At 38.5% G+C, this 17737-nt stretch overlaps 1 protein-coding gene across 1 annotated transcript in view; it reads left to right on the top strand.

The window, feature by feature from the left end:
• Positions 1-7917: 7917 nt before the first annotated feature.
• ankrd24 (ankyrin repeat domain 24) overlaps positions 7918-17737 on the top strand; it is a 36116-nt gene continuing 26296 nt past the window's right edge. The window contains 6 exon segments of the mRNA XM_062027726.1: positions 7918-7989; positions 8114-8244; positions 15046-15134; positions 15211-15275; positions 15352-15409; positions 17504-17574. Of these exon segments, the coding sequence (XP_061883710.1) occupies positions 7918-7989; positions 8114-8244; positions 15046-15134; positions 15211-15275; positions 15352-15409; positions 17504-17574 (486 nt within the window).

Below are 17737 nucleotides of genomic sequence, written 5' to 3' on the forward strand. Positions count from 1 at the left end.
TCTGATTGTGGCGGTCTGCTCCCTGTATGATCAGTGCCAGAGTTTGGTCCGCATTGCCGGCAGTAAGTCGGACACGTTTCCAGTGAGGGTTGGACTCCGCCAAGGCTGCCCTTTGTCACCCATTCTGTTCATAACTTTTATGGACAGAATTTCTAGGCGCAGTCAAGGCGTTGAGGGGATTCGGTTTGGTGGCTGCGGGATTAGGTCTCTGCTTTTTGCAGATGATGTGGTCCTGATGGCTTCATCTGGCCAGGATCTTCAGCTCTCACTGGATCGGTTCGCAGCTGAGTGTGAAGCGACTGGGATGAGAATCAGCACCTCCAAGTCCGAGTCCATGGTTCTCGCCCGGAAAAGGGTGGAGTGCCATCTCCGGGTTGGGGAGGAGATCTTGCCCCAAGTGGAGGAGTTCAAGTACCTCGGAGTCTTGTTCACGAGTGAGGGAAGAGTGGTTCGTGAGATCGACAGGCGGATCGGTGCGGCGTCTTCAGTAATGCGGACGCTGTATCGGTCCGTTGTGGTGAAGAAGGAGCTGAGCCGCAAGGCAAAGCTCTCAATTTACCGGTCGATCTACGTTCCCATCCTCACCTATGGTCATGAGCTTTGGGTTATGACCGAAAGGACAAGATCACAGGTACAAGCGGCCCAAATGAGTTTCCTCCGCCGGGAGGAGCTCAAAGTAAAGCCACTGCTCCTCCACATGGAGAGGAGCCAGATGAGGTGGTTCGGGCATCTGGTCAGGATGCCACCCGAACGCCTCCCTAGGGAGGTGTTTAGGGCACGTCCGACCGGTAGGAGGCCACGGGGCAGACCCAGGACACGTTGGGAAGACTATGTCTCCCGGCTGGCCTGCGAACGCCTCGGGATCCCCCGGGAGGAGCTGGACCAAGTGGCTGGGGAGGGAAGTCTGGGCTTCCCTGCTTAGGCTGCTGCCCCCGCGACCCGACCTCGGATAAGCGGAAGAAGATGGATGGATGGATGGATGGATGGATAGTTGTTTTTTTTTACACAATGTTGTGATCCAGGATGTTTTTATTTTGTCTTTAGAATGTGTCGCGGGCCAATAAAAAACATGGCCGCGATTGCTCCTAAACTGAAAAGCAGAATACTGGAATGATCGTCGTAAACCCCCAGCGGCTTCACGTTTTTCTTTCCAAGTGTATTTTTTTTTAACTCCAGCCTTTTGCCAGGAAAACCTTCATCTCAGTGAGCTGGAGGAGAAAGACGTGAGAGGTCTTGATGTTGATGGCTATCTCGCATGGCGGAGGGACGTGCATGTGTGCCGGGATTCCAGCTCAATGACCTCATCCTCTTTCCCGCCCGTGGGAGCAAGCGAGCTCGCGAGCGTCGTAAAGAAAAAAAAAGGCATCATTTAAAGGGTCTTAACTATGCTGTTGCTAACGACGCTAAGGCTAATTTAGCAACTTAGCAACCGGACCTCACAGAACTATGTACCCTTCTCCTTTTTCTATTGTGTATCACGGATTTGTATTTTAAACCACCTCGGATACTATATCCTCTTGAAAATGAGAGTCGAGCACGCGAAATGGACATTTAAAGTGACTTTGATCTCCAAGACAATACATCGGTGACACACTTAGCTACTGAGCTAACGTGATAGCATCGTTCTCAAATGAAGATAGAAACAAAATAAATAAACCCCTGACTGGAAGGATAGACAGAAGACCAACAATACTAATAAACCATGTACATGTAACTACACGGTTAAAAATTCTCAGCCTGGTAAGGCTTAACGATGCTGTTGCTAACGACGCTAAGGCTAATTTAGCAACTTAGCAACCGGACCTCACAGAACTATGATAAAAACATTAGCGCTCCACCTACGCCAGCCAGCCCTCATCTTCCCATCAACAGCCGTGCTCACCTGCGTTCCAGCGATCGACGGCGCGACGAAGGACTTCATCCGTGGGTTTGGCGGCAAGCATTGGCTAGGCGTAGTAAGTAGTCCTTGTTGTGTTGCTGTAAATATTGTACTTAGCCGCTAATACACCGATCGATCCCACCTACAACGTTCTTCTTTGCAGCCTCCATTGTTCATTAAACAAATTGCAAAAGATTCACCAACACAGATGTCCAGAATACTGTGGAATTTTGTCGAAGAAAACAAGAGGTTTTTCTATCGGGTCAGATGGGGTCCAACCACTTCCGTAGATTTTCTGACGTCACGCGCATAAATCATATCCAAAGGAGTTTTTCAACCCGAAGTGTGGCGGGAGTTTTAAAATGTCACTTTAAAAGTTAACCCGGCCGTATTGGCATGTGTTGCAATGTTTAGATTTCATCATTGATGTATAAACTATCAGACTGCGTGGTTGGTAGTAGTGGCTTTCAGTAGACCTTTATTGTGTATAATTGTAACCAGGAATAAGTCTTCAAGTAACAATATTCAAATACTAACATTGTTGGGTAAGACAGAATTTGCTTTTATTCTGAATCCAGTGAAACAGATTGGTGGTTTTAGCTGATATAAAGACTTTCAGGTATTTATTTATGTTTAAGTATTTGGCAGACGCTTTTATCCAAAGCGACATACATAAAAAATACATATAAAACAATCGCTGTAAACATGATCATTTAAGGGAAGAATGTAATACAAAATATCAATACAAAGTGTCAAGACAGATTAAACTCTCTGCTGCTGCAGCAACAGAGATACAGTCTATAGATATATATAGATATATAATGTATTCATACATTGTTTAAGTAGGATATACGCATGTATATATAACTTAATCATATTGTTTCTTCAATTTAAAAATAGCTGACCCTTCTCTGGGATTATATTCCCAGTTTTGATCTCGGATGTCTGGTCACTTATAAGAATATAAGTATATAAGAATATATATATAATGTTATATAATATATATATATATATATATATATATATATATATATATATATATATATATATATATATATATGTATATGTATATATATATATATATATATATATATAACATTACATATATATATATATATATATATTAATATATATATATATATATATTATATATATATATATATACATATAATATATATATATATATATATATGTATATATATATATATATATGTATATATATATATATATATATATATATGTATATATATATATATATATATATATAATGTTATATAATATATATATAACACATGTAAGAATATTCTATTACTATTAAGCAAACTATGAATAATAAAAACATGTGTCCTTTATCATAGCTACACGTATGACAAAAAAGGTTGTGAAAATCAGTGGTATTCAGTGAGGTAAGATGAATTAAATGCGCTGACAGTTCATTGCTCCTGCCAAATGAATTGCGTGGCGCGGATCACCACTCCAAGATGGCGGCCCCGCGTCTCGTCAGCGCCAGTAGGCAGTAGCGCCCCGACTTAAACAAGTTGAAAAACTTATTGGAGTGTTACCACTTAGTGGTCAATTGTACGGAATATGTCCTGTTCTGTGCAATCTACTAATAAAAGTTTCAATCAATCAATCAAAAAGAAGATATCTATGGTTTTTAATGTTAGTCTTTTGGAAAAGGTTGGCATTGTCTTACATGCATTTGCTGCCCCCCTCTGGTCAAGTTGTGTACAGCATGTATGCGCTCAGTAAATCGACATTAGACTTTTACTTACATCCCTTAACCCTTTTGATTCATTGCCAAATATTACAATCCTAACTAAACTGAAAACACACTTCATTGTTCATCATTAATTATATTCTGTGTACATTTAAAGCGTGGGAACGCACATTTCTCGCCTATTGTTTACTTCCGGGTGTAGCTCCTCCAGCGTTTCCATTGGTTGTCGCGCCAAACCTTTGTCAAAACAAGATACTTACTTGGTTTACTTACTATTTTCTGACAGGAAACGTTAACCAAGGCGAGAGGAAAAAAAGGGCTGCAACGTCTTCTCATTCGTGTCTCATGTTTAAAAGCTCGGCGCTTCGAGCACGTTTCAAACTAGTGTACTTTCCACATTACTTCCTGCAATGTCATCAACATAACAACCAATCAGGTGCCAAACCGGCTTTACACGCTTGCGGATTGGCCTGTACGTGATGTAGGCGGGCTCACACGCCAAACCGGCTTAATACGCTTTACTGATTGGTTTGTTAGTGACAGAGGCGGGGTCAATGTTCCTAGCCTTTAGACGAGTGGTGTTCTGGAGTGTGGAGAGAGAGAGAGCAGGTGGTGAAGCATAAGGCACCTGTACAGGTAGCTCTGGATTCATTTGGGCGTATTTTTTATATTGTTATTGTAAATAATTATTTAATGTCAAGATAGAGCAGCATGAAGAGTCTGAAGGCTAAGTTTAAAAAGAATGAGGTAAGAGCTTTTTGCTAGTATGATGGCCAACCTTATATTGTTGAATTGTGTGCATTAAGTAGACATAAATGTGGTGCTTTGTGTGTTTGAATGGGGCGTCATTGGGGTATCATTCGTCATGGCGGCACCAGACTGCTGCTGTAGCAGATCCACAATGGCCTTCAGAGCTCAGGTGGCATTTAATTATTCACACACAAAGAGAAAAAACCTTATACCGTGGGCCCTTCGTGATCAAGAACATGCATGAGGTAAACTTGTAAGACAGAAGAGAAAGTTTACCTTTACTGCACCTTAAACTAGGGGTGTCCAAACTTTTTCCACTGAGGGCGCCGCACACTGAAAAATCAAAGCATGTGCTGCTTTTTTAATAATATTCATTTTAAAATCAATACAATCTATAGATTTGTTTTATTATTTTAGGGCTCCCCTCAAGTTTGGTCCCAGTCACAAAACTTTTAAGAAATAAGTTATATCTTTATATATATATATATATTAGGGATGTCCGATAATGGCTTTTTGCCGATATCCGATATGCCGATATTGTCCAACTCTTTAATTACCGATACCGATATCAACCGATACCGATATCAACCGATATATACAGTCGTGGAATTAACACATTATTATGCCTAATTTGGACAACCAGGTATGGTGAAGATAAGGTACTTTAAAAAAAAAAAATGAATCAAATAAAATAAGATAAATAAATTAAAAACATTTTCTTGAATAAAAAAGAAAGTACAACAATATAAAAACAGTTACATAGAAACTAGTAATGAATGAAAATTAGTCAAATTAACTGTTAAAGGTTAGTACTATTAGTGGAGCAGCAGCACGCACAATCATGTGTGCTTACGGACTGTATCCCTTGCAGACTGTATTGATATATATTGATATATAATGTAGGAAGCAGAATATTAATAACAGAAAGAAACAACCCTTTTGTGTGAATGAGTGTAAATGGGGGGAGGGAGGTTTTTTGGGTTGGTGCACTAATTGTAAGTGTATCTTGTGTTTTTTATGTGGATTTAATTAAAAAAAACAAAAAAAAAAACGATACTGATAATTTAAAAAAACCGATACCGATAATTTTCCGATATTACATTTTAACGCATTTATCGGCCGATAATATCGGCAGACCGATATTATCGGACATCTCTAATATATATATAAATATATTTATATATATATATATATATATATATATGTTGATTGAGACTTTTATTAGTAGGTTGCACAGTGAAGTACATATCCGTACAATTGACCACTAAATGGTAACACCCCGAATAAGTTTTTCAACTTGTTTAAGTCGGGGTCCACTTAAATTGATTCATGATACAGATATATACTATCATATATACTATCGTCATAATACAGTCATCACACAAGATAATCACATTGAATTATTTACATTATTTACAATCAGGGGTGTGGAGGGGGTGGGGGGTGGATGGGGGGGAATTTATATTTATATATATATATATATATATATATATATATATATTATATATATATATATATATATATATATATATATATATATATATATATATATATATATATATATATATATATATATATATTCAACACTTCAATCTCTAGATTAATTTCAGGTCTATCTGTTGATTTATATACATATAATGTTTATGTTTTATGCTCTTTTTGTCAAAAACCTGTTTTCTATGGCAAAAACACAAATTATGCAATTTTTTTCGTCAAACAGTATTTCAAAGTGTAATATTTCATTGGAGCCTTAAAAAGGTCAATATTCCTAACATTTATTTTAAATCAATATTATTTTTTGAGCAATGACAGTTAAAAAAAAAAAAAAAAAAGTCCCAATAAAATTGGATTCTGTGGGTGGCTGGGGCCATACTTTGGCTCCCGCACATACTGGGAGACAAGACATACAAACATGTCATACACACACTTACTCATATATTTTGGCTAAAAAATAAATATACAGGTATATATATATATATATATATATATATATATATATATATATATATATATATATATATATATATATATATATATATATATATATATATATATATATATATACACAGTACAAGCCAAAGGTTTGGACACACACCTTCTCATTCAATGTGTTTTCTTTATTTTCATGACTATTTGCATTGTAGATTGTCACATCCAAACTATGAATGAACACATGTGGAGTTATGTACTAAACAAAAAAAGGTGAAATAACTGAAAACATATTTTATATTCTAGTTTCTTTAAAAATATCCACCATTTGCTCTGATTACTGCTTTGCACACTCTTGGCATTCTCTCCATGAGCTTCAAGAGGTTAGTCACCTGAAATGGTTTTCACTTCACAGGTGTCATAGTTTTGATGTGACAATCTACAATGTAAATAGTCATAAAAATAAAGAAAACATTGCATTGAAATGAGAAGGTGTGTCCAAACTTTTGGCCTGTACTGTATATATATATATATATATATATATATATATATATATATATATATATATATATATATATATATATATATATATATATATATATATATATATATATATATATATATATATATATATACATATATATATATATATAATATATATAAATATATATATATATATATATATATATATATATATACATATATATATATATATAATATATATAAATATATATATATATATATTTATATATATATATATATACATATATATATATATTTATATATATACTGTATATATATATATACATATATATATATATATATATATATTTATATATATGTATGTATATATATATATATACACATATATAAATATATATATATATATATATATATATATATATATATATATATATATATACATATATACACACTGTACATACACAATGTGTTTAAAATAAGTCATAACATGCATTTATTTTTTATTTGTATTTCAACGCTTAAGTCTTGAGATCAACTTCAGATCTATAGGCCGATAAAAAAAAATAATGAATTTTTCTTTCATGGTTTTATTTTGTTTGTTTGTGCTATGCACTTTAAGTTAAAAAACAAACAAACAAAAAAAAACTTAGTTGTTTTATTGCAAACACAAAAACATGCAATGTTTTCCACAAAAAAATATATAAAAGTGCAATTTTTGATGTGAAATAATTGGAGCTTTGAATAGGCCAATAACTCGTCACAACACTGATTTTTTATTATTTTTGGAGCAATGAATAACAAACAGGCTGCATGGCAGCTTTGTGTTATTCAAGTCAACATTGAAACTTTTTCTTCTTGTTACAGTTCACCTGTCTGCTCTTTTATTCCACTTTGTTTATGGTATTTTTTAGAATGTGGCGTTAGAAAAATAGCTGCGGCCCACACTTTGGACACCCTGCCTTATGTTAACGCCTGAAAGAGGATATTTGTTATCCCCGTGACGGAACACCTAAACTTGCAGCCAGCATCTTTGTGCTGAGTCCTCACATCGCTGCAAGGACACTCAGCTTTGGGCTGCCAGCTTACCTCGCTTGTAGCAACCAGGGGGGGGGAAATGAGCTTTTAGGGGTTTCTAAAGAGGAGAGTAAACCAAAGTATGGATCCTGAGAAGCCTGTTCTTAGCCTGATGAAGAGCTTTTTTACTTGTCTCAACCTACAGCCACTCCCAGTATGTATCCTTTCTTGTAGCAATCGTGGTGCCAAAGTATTTTGTGCATTGTTGTGTGTGTACGTGTGTGTGTACGTGTGTGTGTGTGTGTGATGAGTTTGCTGTTCTGGTTGGGTCCTTTTAGAGCCAGGACTGGTGCAAGAGTGACGAGAGACTCCTCCAGGCTGTGGAGCAGAGCGATGCCGACAAAGTGTCCGCCCTCATCCTTAAAAAAGGCCTCTGTCCCACCAAGCTGGATGCTGAGGGCAAGTCTGCGTAAGTACAATAGACTGCAATACTAAAATGTGTCATGATTATCCACCCATTTTAGTTTAAAAACATAATAATTGAACTGACTAATAGGAAAGGCTGAACATTAGATCTAGCGTTACCCAGTGAATAATCTGATTTGATGCAAAGCCAATGCAACAATGTTTATTTTCAAACAAATCAAATCAACTTTATTTATAAAGCACATTTAAAATTTACCACAGGGGTGGCCAAAGTGCTGTACAATGGGCAGGTTAAAAGATAATACGAGAACCGAGCAAACACAACACAACACAAACAGAACACGATAAAAAATAAATAAATAAAACATAAAAACATAAAAGCAGGTTCACAGCAGGTGTATTATGGGGCGCCATATCACTCAGTGTTAAAAGCCATGGAATAAAAGTATGTTTTGAAGAGAGATTTAAAAACAGGAAGAGAGGAGGCTTGTCTAACACTCAGAGGTAGGTCGTTCCAGAGCTTGGGAGCAGCAGCGGCGAAAGCTCTGTCACCTCTAAGCTTCAGCCTTGTGTCCGGGACCGTCAGTAGCAGCTGATCGGCTGATCTTAGGGATCGGGTGGGGCAGTAAGGCTGAAGGAGGTCGGAGAGATATGTTGGCGCCAGGTTGTTTAGACATTTAAAAACAAATAAAAGGAGTTTAAAATGGATTCTCTTTTAGATATTCCCACAAATCAGAAAGGCCTAATCTCCAAAATCTACATCTTAATATCCCAGTTTAGTAAAACGTCTCTTGATAAAATCAGAGGGAATTGGGAAGAAGAGCTTGGCAGATCTTTAGATGATGGAGATTGGGATTCTGCCTTAACCCGAATTAACAACAGTACATCCTGTTCAAAGCTTAATTTAATACAATTTAAGGTTGTCCACCGTATTTATTTTACTAATTCCAAACCCTCCAAAATATACCCCAATATTTCGGATACTTGTAACAGATGTCACATGTCACCTGCAAACATGACGCACATGTTTTGGTCTTGTCCCCATTTGCTGGACTATTGGACAACTATTTTCAAACACCTTGCTAAGGCATTGGATTTAAACCTGACACCATGTGCAGAAATGGCCATTTTTGGGACGGTATCAGATCCCCAAATAAGGAGAACATTTAAGGATAGTATCGCCTTTGCATCCTTATTAGCACGTAAGAGAATTTTGCTGGAGTGGAAGTCACCATTTTGCCCCAAAGCCTCCTTATGGCTTAAAGACCTTATGATTTATTTAGATCTGGAGAAAATAAAGTTCAATCTTAGGGGGGCACCTGGGAAGTTTTATTCTGTTTGGGGTGGTGTGGTTGACTACATAGCTAAATTAAAGACGCTATAGGATACATGAAAAGTTCACCTTTCACAAACCAGCTTCCTTTTTTATTTTTTATTTACATTTATTCTGGGTGTATATTTATTATCTGCCTATGTTGAGAAGAAAGTGATGTACTAATTATTTTCCATTTGTGACTGTACCTTTAACTTATGTAGGACCTGGGGGGGGGCAGCAGAGTTGTGCACGAGCTGCAGGCCTGGCTAACGCCTACATACAGGGCATTGTAGTAGTCTAAACGAGTCGAGATAATGGCGTGGATTAATTTCTCGAGATCATGTCCTGATAGAAGCGGTTTCACTTTCGCTATTTGGCGTAATTGATCAAAAGCTTTTTTGTACGACGCTGCTGGTTTGTTTTTCGAATTTAAAATCTGAGTCGGACTTTACCCCCAGGTTTGTGACACAGTCGCTGAGATACGGGGTCAGAGTGCCGAGGTCAACGTTGGGGGAGGGAGAGCGACTTGGACCGAACAACATAACTTCTGTTTTGTCTTCATTTAGGCTCAGGAAGTTAGCTGAAAGCCAGGCTTTGATGTCGTGCAGGCAGTCAATAAGACGTTGAACCGTGTTATAAACAGCATTATAATGGAACAGACTAGCTTTATTGTCATTACACTCAAGAAAATACGAGATACATTTTCAGTGCAACTGTCTATACCAGGCCTGGGCAATCATTTTGACTCGGGGGGCCAAATCTTGAGAAAAAAATGGGTCTGGGGGCCGCTATATCCAGTGTTGGGTTAGTTACTGAAAAACAGTAACTAGTTACTTTATTTCAAAAGTAACTCAGTTACTTACACCAAAAAGTAATGCGTTACTGTGAAAAGTAACTAGTTACTTTTTTTTATTTTTTTAAAGCTCCCGTTAATGCCCTTTTAGCCTTCATTTCAGTGCTGTTATTGCACTGGAGATGTGATAGAGTAGGTTACTCTGGTCTGATATCTTCTTAGGACAAGGACTCCGGTCAGAGAGTAGGGCACAGAGAGGTTTTCAGGCACTCTTTAATGATGAACTTGAACAATCGTAGAATAGGGGTGTGTGTGATGTGTGATCTAAAGGGAACACATACAAATAATGATACATTTAGGCAATATAATATGCAATAATACAACAGGCTATGTATAATATTATATATAATATAATATACTCTACAATGTGTTATAAAACAAATACACAAACAAATGTACATGGACTATTAAAGCAGTCCATTAGAGATGAATGGGGAATAAGCGCTGTTGATTTAGACAGTGTTTTAAACGTGGTCTGTATCCCCATCTAGTGGTAGGCTAGGGTAACTACTGTGTAACAAGAAGTATTAAAGGCCTACTGAAACCTACTACTAGCGACCACGCAGTCTGATAGTTTATATATCAATGATGAAATCTTAACATTGCAACACATGCCAATACGGCCGGGTTAACTTATAAAGTGACTTTTAAAACTTCCCGGGAAATATCCGGGTGAAACGTCGCGGTATGATGACGTATGCGCGTGACGAAGTCAGAGTAACGGAAGTTATGGTACCCCGTAGAATCCTATACAAAAAGCTCTGTTTTCATTTCATAATTCCACAGTATTCTGGACATCTTTTGCAATTTGTTTAATGAACAATGAAGGCTGCAAAGAAGACAGTTGTAGGTGCGATCGGTGTATTAGCAGCGGACTACAGCAACACAACCAGGAGGACTTTGTTGGAGCGCTAGCCGCGCTAGCCGCGCTAGCCGCCGACCTCACCTTGACTTCCTACGTCTCCGGGCCGCCAAACGCATTGGGTGAAGTCCTTCGTCCTTCTGCCGATCGCTGGAACGCAGGTGAGCACGGGTGTTGATGAGTAGATGAGGGCTGGCTGGCGTAGGTGGAGAGCTAATGTTTTTAGCATAGCTCTGTGAGGTCCCGTTGCTAAGTTGCTAAGTTAGCTTCAATGGCGTCGTTAGCACAGCATTGTTAACCTTCGCCAGCCTGGAAAGCATTAACCGTGTATTTACATGTCCACGGTTTAATAGTATTGTTCATTTTCTATTTATCCTTCCAGTCAGAGGTTTATTTTTTTGTTTTTTTATGCAGTTAAAGCACGGTGCTATCACGTTAGCTCGTAGCTAAAGCATTTCGCCGATGTATTGTCGTGGAGATAAAAGGCACTGAATGTCCATTTGGCGTTCTCGACTCTCATTTTCAAGAGGATATAGTATCCCAGGTGGTTTAACATACAAATCCGTGATCCACAATAGAAAAAGGAGAGTGTGGAATCCAATGAGCCAGCTTGTACCTAAGTTACGGTCAGAGCGAAAAAAGATACGTCCATCACTGTCTCTCAAGTCCTTCACTGTAACGTTCCTCATCCACGAATCTTTCATCCTCGCTCAAATTAATGGGGTAATCGTCACTTTCTCGGTCCGAATCTCTCTCGCTCCATTGTAAACAACGGGGAATTGTGAGGAATACTAGCTCCTGTGACGTCACGCTACTTCCGCTACAGGCAAGGCTTTTTTTTATCAGCGAGCAAAAGTTGCGAACTTTATCGTCGATTTTCTCTATTAAACCCTTTCAGCAAAAATATGGCAATATCGCGAAATGATCAAGTATGACACATAGAATGGATCTGCTATTCCCGTTTAAATAAAAAAAAATCATTTCAGTAGGCCTTTAACAGGGCGAAAGTTGAGCTGGCGAATTGTGTCGTCAAGCAGAAACATTGTTGCAAACAAACACTCGTTTAAGGCTACATCTAACACATTATAAACATTTTAGCGTTAATAACCGTGCTATATTCGACATATACTTACATTTTAGTCAGGAACGCACACAATGCTGTTTACACAATCACCCAAGAGCCCGTATCACGCAGAAACGCTACAAACAGGAAATGACGTCTCAGACTAGATCGCCAAATTAAGAGCACGGGAAATCTAACGTCTCAAAACTGCGTCAGAATAAGATAAGACTAAACACTTTCTGACAGGAGAATAATACAATGTGTTGATCAACTTGACAAACTCCCTAATTGTTACAAAGCACACTGTTTGTATTAAACATGCTTCACTGATTCGAGTATTTGGCGAGCGCCGTTTTGTCCTACTAATTTTGGCGGTCCTTGAACTTACCGTATAGTTTGTTTACATGTATAACTTTCTCCGACTTTCTAGGACGTGTTTTATGCCACTTCTTTTTCTGTCTCATTTTGTCCACCACACTTTTAACGTTGTGCGTGAGTGCACAAAGGTGAGTTTTGTTGATGTTATTGACTTGTGTGGAGTGCTAATCAGACATATTTGGTCACTGCATGACTGCAAGCTAATCGATGCTAACATGCTATTTAGGCTAGCTATATGTACATATTGCATCATTATGCCTCATTTGTAGCTATATTTGAGCTCATTTAGTTTCCTTTTCACCTAAAATCTTGCCTAGGGTGCCAGATTGGTTAGGGCCAGGCCTGGAAGGCACACATGACATGATTATATGTCATGTGACTATATACAGCACACATACTGCTATACACACAAAGCCTAACCAGACCTTTTTCTCTCTCAAGGAATTGTGAAATAAAATCATGTCTTCAGTGAAGCCCGGAACACTCTACGCATTTCCCCAGTTTTAGTTTAGAGTAAAGGAAAGATTGGCCTGGCCCACTAGGATCCCTCTTTATGTTTGTGAACTTTATAGTCTATACATTTAGAGTGATGTGATAATCAAACACTCTAGAAGTCTAGAATGAAAGAGTATATAAGAGAATTGACAGAGTGTGTGTACCTTCAGTGCTGAATGATGAGCAGAGGCAGAGTTTGGAGTGTTTTCTTTAGCTTGCTTTCCATGTGTACGTGCTCACTGTCCACCGTGTCAAGGAACTTGGAAAATGTTTTAGTGCTATTTGCCGTTTGACGCCCGGTATCATGCAAATGGCTCTATCAATGTTGTCCTGGCTAGCAGTCCCTCCGTTAAAATCCTTAGGTGGTGATAGAGGTGGAGGTGAAGTGTGTCTCTCTTTACTAGCTTCATCGAAGCATGTTGATTTTGTAGCTGTTTCAGCAGATTGGAATTGCTGTTTTGGGCAGTAGACGGGATTTTTGATCCAAGACACAACTTACATTGAAATAAAATGCTCTTTTCTTTGTGCTCGACAAAAGAAAAGTAGTGAGAATATCTCCATGTTAAGAAACTCGGCTTTGGCTCCGCCACGATGTCTTGTTAGTAAACACAGAAACGCCCCAATTACACACACACACACGCACACACACACACACACACACAGCGCGTGGCGCGCCTCTTGTGATAGAGGAAGAACCAGAAGGACGACACCGCAACTCTTCAATAAAACATACTCAGATCTTCTCAGTTTCTAGCCGATACTATATAAAAAATAACGTAAAATAACGCAGTAACGCATCATGTAGTAACGGTAACTAAGTTACTGAATATAAAAAATAACGCATTAAGACTACTCGTTACCGCCGAAAATAGTGGCGTTACAGTAACGCATTACTTTGTAACGCGTTAGTCCCAACACTGGGTATATCTATAGATATATATATATATATATATATATATATATATATATATATATATATATATATATATATATATATATATATATATATATATATATATATATATATATATATATATATATATATATATGTATATATATATATATATATATATATATATGTATATATATACACACACACACATATGTATACATATACGTAATAGGTACAATGATAGTAGAATAAACACTTTTTAGGGCGCAACAAAAAAGCTTTGTGGAAAAGACTACTCTCTAACTAGGCAACACATTGTAGTGTGTACACTAGTGCCATCTACAGCAGCGTCTTAGAATTGCAACTGCATGCAAAACACATAATACTTGCAAATGAAGCACAGAAGTGTAAGAAAACAAGGTGTAAGGCACAGTTAACATTATCACCTCACTTTTAAATGTTGAATTTAAAAATGTACTTTACTTTTAATCAAACTAAAATGTGTTATCAACACATGATAGCACACAGAAGTAACGAAAATTGGCAGCGTTAAGTACCAGTATCAATCCCCGGATGCCAGGAATTGGTACTGTATCGAATGAAGTGTAAAAGGTACCGATCTCTTGTTGCTTGTAATATTTTTTTTCACATGGTGGCGCTGTTATTAAATCCAAAAGTTTAATGCCAAGTGTTGGATTGGCTTGAAATTTCTTACCCAGCCTACAAAATACCTACTCTAACTTTAAGGTGTTTTGCAGAATCACCACAAAACTTGGCACGCACCTGTAGGGGACCGACTAGCACCTGTGTGTAACATTTGAGCAAGATTGGTGGAAAAACACGGTCGTCATCTAACAGGACGTCTTTGCGGGGTGGGACTTAGCAACTTAGCTAAGCTACTTAGCACAAACGTCCAACAGTCCTGGTCTTCAGACATGACGATATGTGAGACAACGCACGTGACGGTCTGGGTGTCCTTCCGGCAGGTTCCATCTGTCTGTGTCTCGAGGGCGGATGGACTGTCTGGAGGTCATCATCTCTCACGGGGCAGACCTCGGTGCCACGGACGGTGCCGGTACGTCATTTCTTATGATCAAATACAGCTTTTGATCTCGGGCTATTATGGGTTGTTTACCGCTTCCAACTGCCAGGTTTCAGCGGCCTTCACCTCGCGGCCAAAAATGGACAAAGCGAGTGTTTAAAGAGACTTTTACAGGTGAGCAAAAGTGGTATTTGAGGTGAGTGAACGGACATGATGGTGTGTAAACGTTGTCTTGTCGTGTCCGTAACAGGAGAGACTGGAAGTAGATTGCACCGACGCCATTGGGAGGACCCCCCTCCATCATGCAGGTACATTAACTGCTGTTGTAACACCTGGCTTGGCATTGTCTTGCAGAAATAAGCAGGGGCGTCCACGACAACGTTGCTTGGATGGCAACATATGTTGCTCCAAAAGCTGTATGTACCTTTCAGAATTAATGGTGCCTTCACAAATGTGCAAGTTACCCATGCCTTGGGCACTAATACACCCCCATACCATCACACATGCTGGCTTTTTAACTTTGCGCCTAGGGTTCTTTTCCTCTTTGTTCCGGAGGACACGACGTCCACAGTTTCCAAAAACAAATTTGAAATGTGGACTCGTCAGACCACAGAACACTTTTCCAGTTTGCATGAGTCCATCTTAGATGAGCTCGGGCCCAGCGAAGCCAGCTGTGTTTCTGGGTGTTGTTGATAAATGGCTTTGGGTTTGCATAGTATAGTTTTAACTTGCACTTACAGATGTAGCGACCAACTGTAGTTACTGACAGTGGTCTTCTGAAGTGTTCCTGAGCCCATGTGGTGATATCCTTTACACACTGATGTCGCTTTTTGATGCAGTACCGCCTGAGCGATTGAATGTCCGTAATATCATGGCTTACGTGCAGTGATTTCTCCAGATTCTCTGAACCTTTTGATGATATTACGGATGTGTAGATGGTGAAATCCCTAAATTCCTTGCAATAGCTGGTTGAGAAATGTTGTTCTTAAACAATTTGCTCAGTTATTTGTTTACAAAGTGAACACATGATAGCACACAGGAGTACCGATAATTGGTACAGTTAAGCAGGGCCGGCCCGTGGCATAGGCCGTATAGGCAAATGCTAAGGGCGCCGTCCATCAGGGGGCGCCACGCCAGTGCCACAAATGTTGGAGGAAAAAAAAAAAGACAAAAAATAAAGTTGGTACTATTATTTCTATCCATCCATCCATCCATTTCTACTGCTTATTCCCTTCGGGGTCGCGGGGGGCGCTGAAGCCTATCTCAGCTACATTTGGGCGGAAGGCGGGGTACATCCTGGACAAGTCGCCACCTCATCGCAGCTATTATTTCTAAATACATAAAATAATCCCACGTTAATTAAAAGGCAAAGTAAAGCCTATTTAATAGAAATATTATTTGTTACAACATTACGCCCCCCCTCCCCCGGCACGGTGCGCCCCCTCCCTTCCCGTATCATGACTCTTTTTGGACGTCACCACATAAAAAAAATCAACACAAGATGTCAAAACGGCCAAAACTGTCAGGTGCCCAGGGAAGAAAAGAAGAGGAGAAACGAGAAAAAGACAGAGGAAGCAGGTAGGTAACGTTAGCCTACATGAAATTATTTGTCTGTTACAGAATGTGATAGTATAACCTGTCTTTTTAGCATTAAGCTAATGTTACATGATTCAGCAATTGCTAATCAACAAATAGCTAGTTCTGTTTTAACGTCGGGTTAATATTGTGGAGGGGGCTAAATTGTTATGGAAAATAATAATGTAACGTTAGGTAATTACAGTACTCCCTGGTGTACAGTCATTTGTAAGTCATTCTAGTTAATGCAATATTAAAAAGCACAAATAGAGAACTCTGTATCCCCTTTTTTTGTAATATAGTTGTTAAAGTCATACTGGTTTGATATCTTGTTTTGTGCAGTGCCTTATTTATATTGTATTTTTAATTTATTTTATGCAACTTGTTGACACGTTTTATTTTGTGTTTATGTATGTAAAAAATATTGTATTTCATATATTCATTTTTTGTATTCATTTATTTATCCATATTTTTTTTTATCTTGTTAACAATTCTGATTGTTAATTTGCTTTCTTTAAGTAAAAAAAAAAAGGCCAAAGACAAAGCTATTCGGTTTCTTGTGAGTATATACACTTCACTGCCGATGTGGGGGGGCGCCACCTAAAATCTTGCCTAGGGCGCCAGATTGGTTAGGGCCGGGCCTGCCGTTAAGTACCAGTATCCATCCCGGATGCCAGGAATGATCAAGCATGTACCAAACTTTTTCAGACTTTTCTTTATGAAAATATATCAGAGTCATTATACCTCCACAAAAACAAAGCACACACAAAACAAAACTATGTTGTTGTCTGTCAGTAAGTAAATGTATTCAACCATTTTGTCTCCAGCGGTCAGCGGCTGTTTGTCCTGTGTCGAGATCCTGTGGGACTTCAAAGCCCATCTGGACGTCCAGGACGGGGTACGTTAAAGCAAGTCCGTTGTGATACACCTTTCCACCACTTGTGGCAGTGATGCGTCAGTCGGTGCACTGAGTGACGCATGAAAAGCTCAAACAATCGGAAGAAGTCGAAAGGCTTCAGCGCAAAAATTATGACCTAAGTGGTTAAGCTGTATTTTCATTT

This window comes from Entelurus aequoreus, linkage group LG19, assembly GCF_033978785.1.
Source record: "Entelurus aequoreus isolate RoL-2023_Sb linkage group LG19, RoL_Eaeq_v1.1, whole genome shotgun sequence".
Taxonomy (NCBI): domain Eukaryota; kingdom Metazoa; phylum Chordata; class Actinopteri; order Syngnathiformes; family Syngnathidae; genus Entelurus; species Entelurus aequoreus.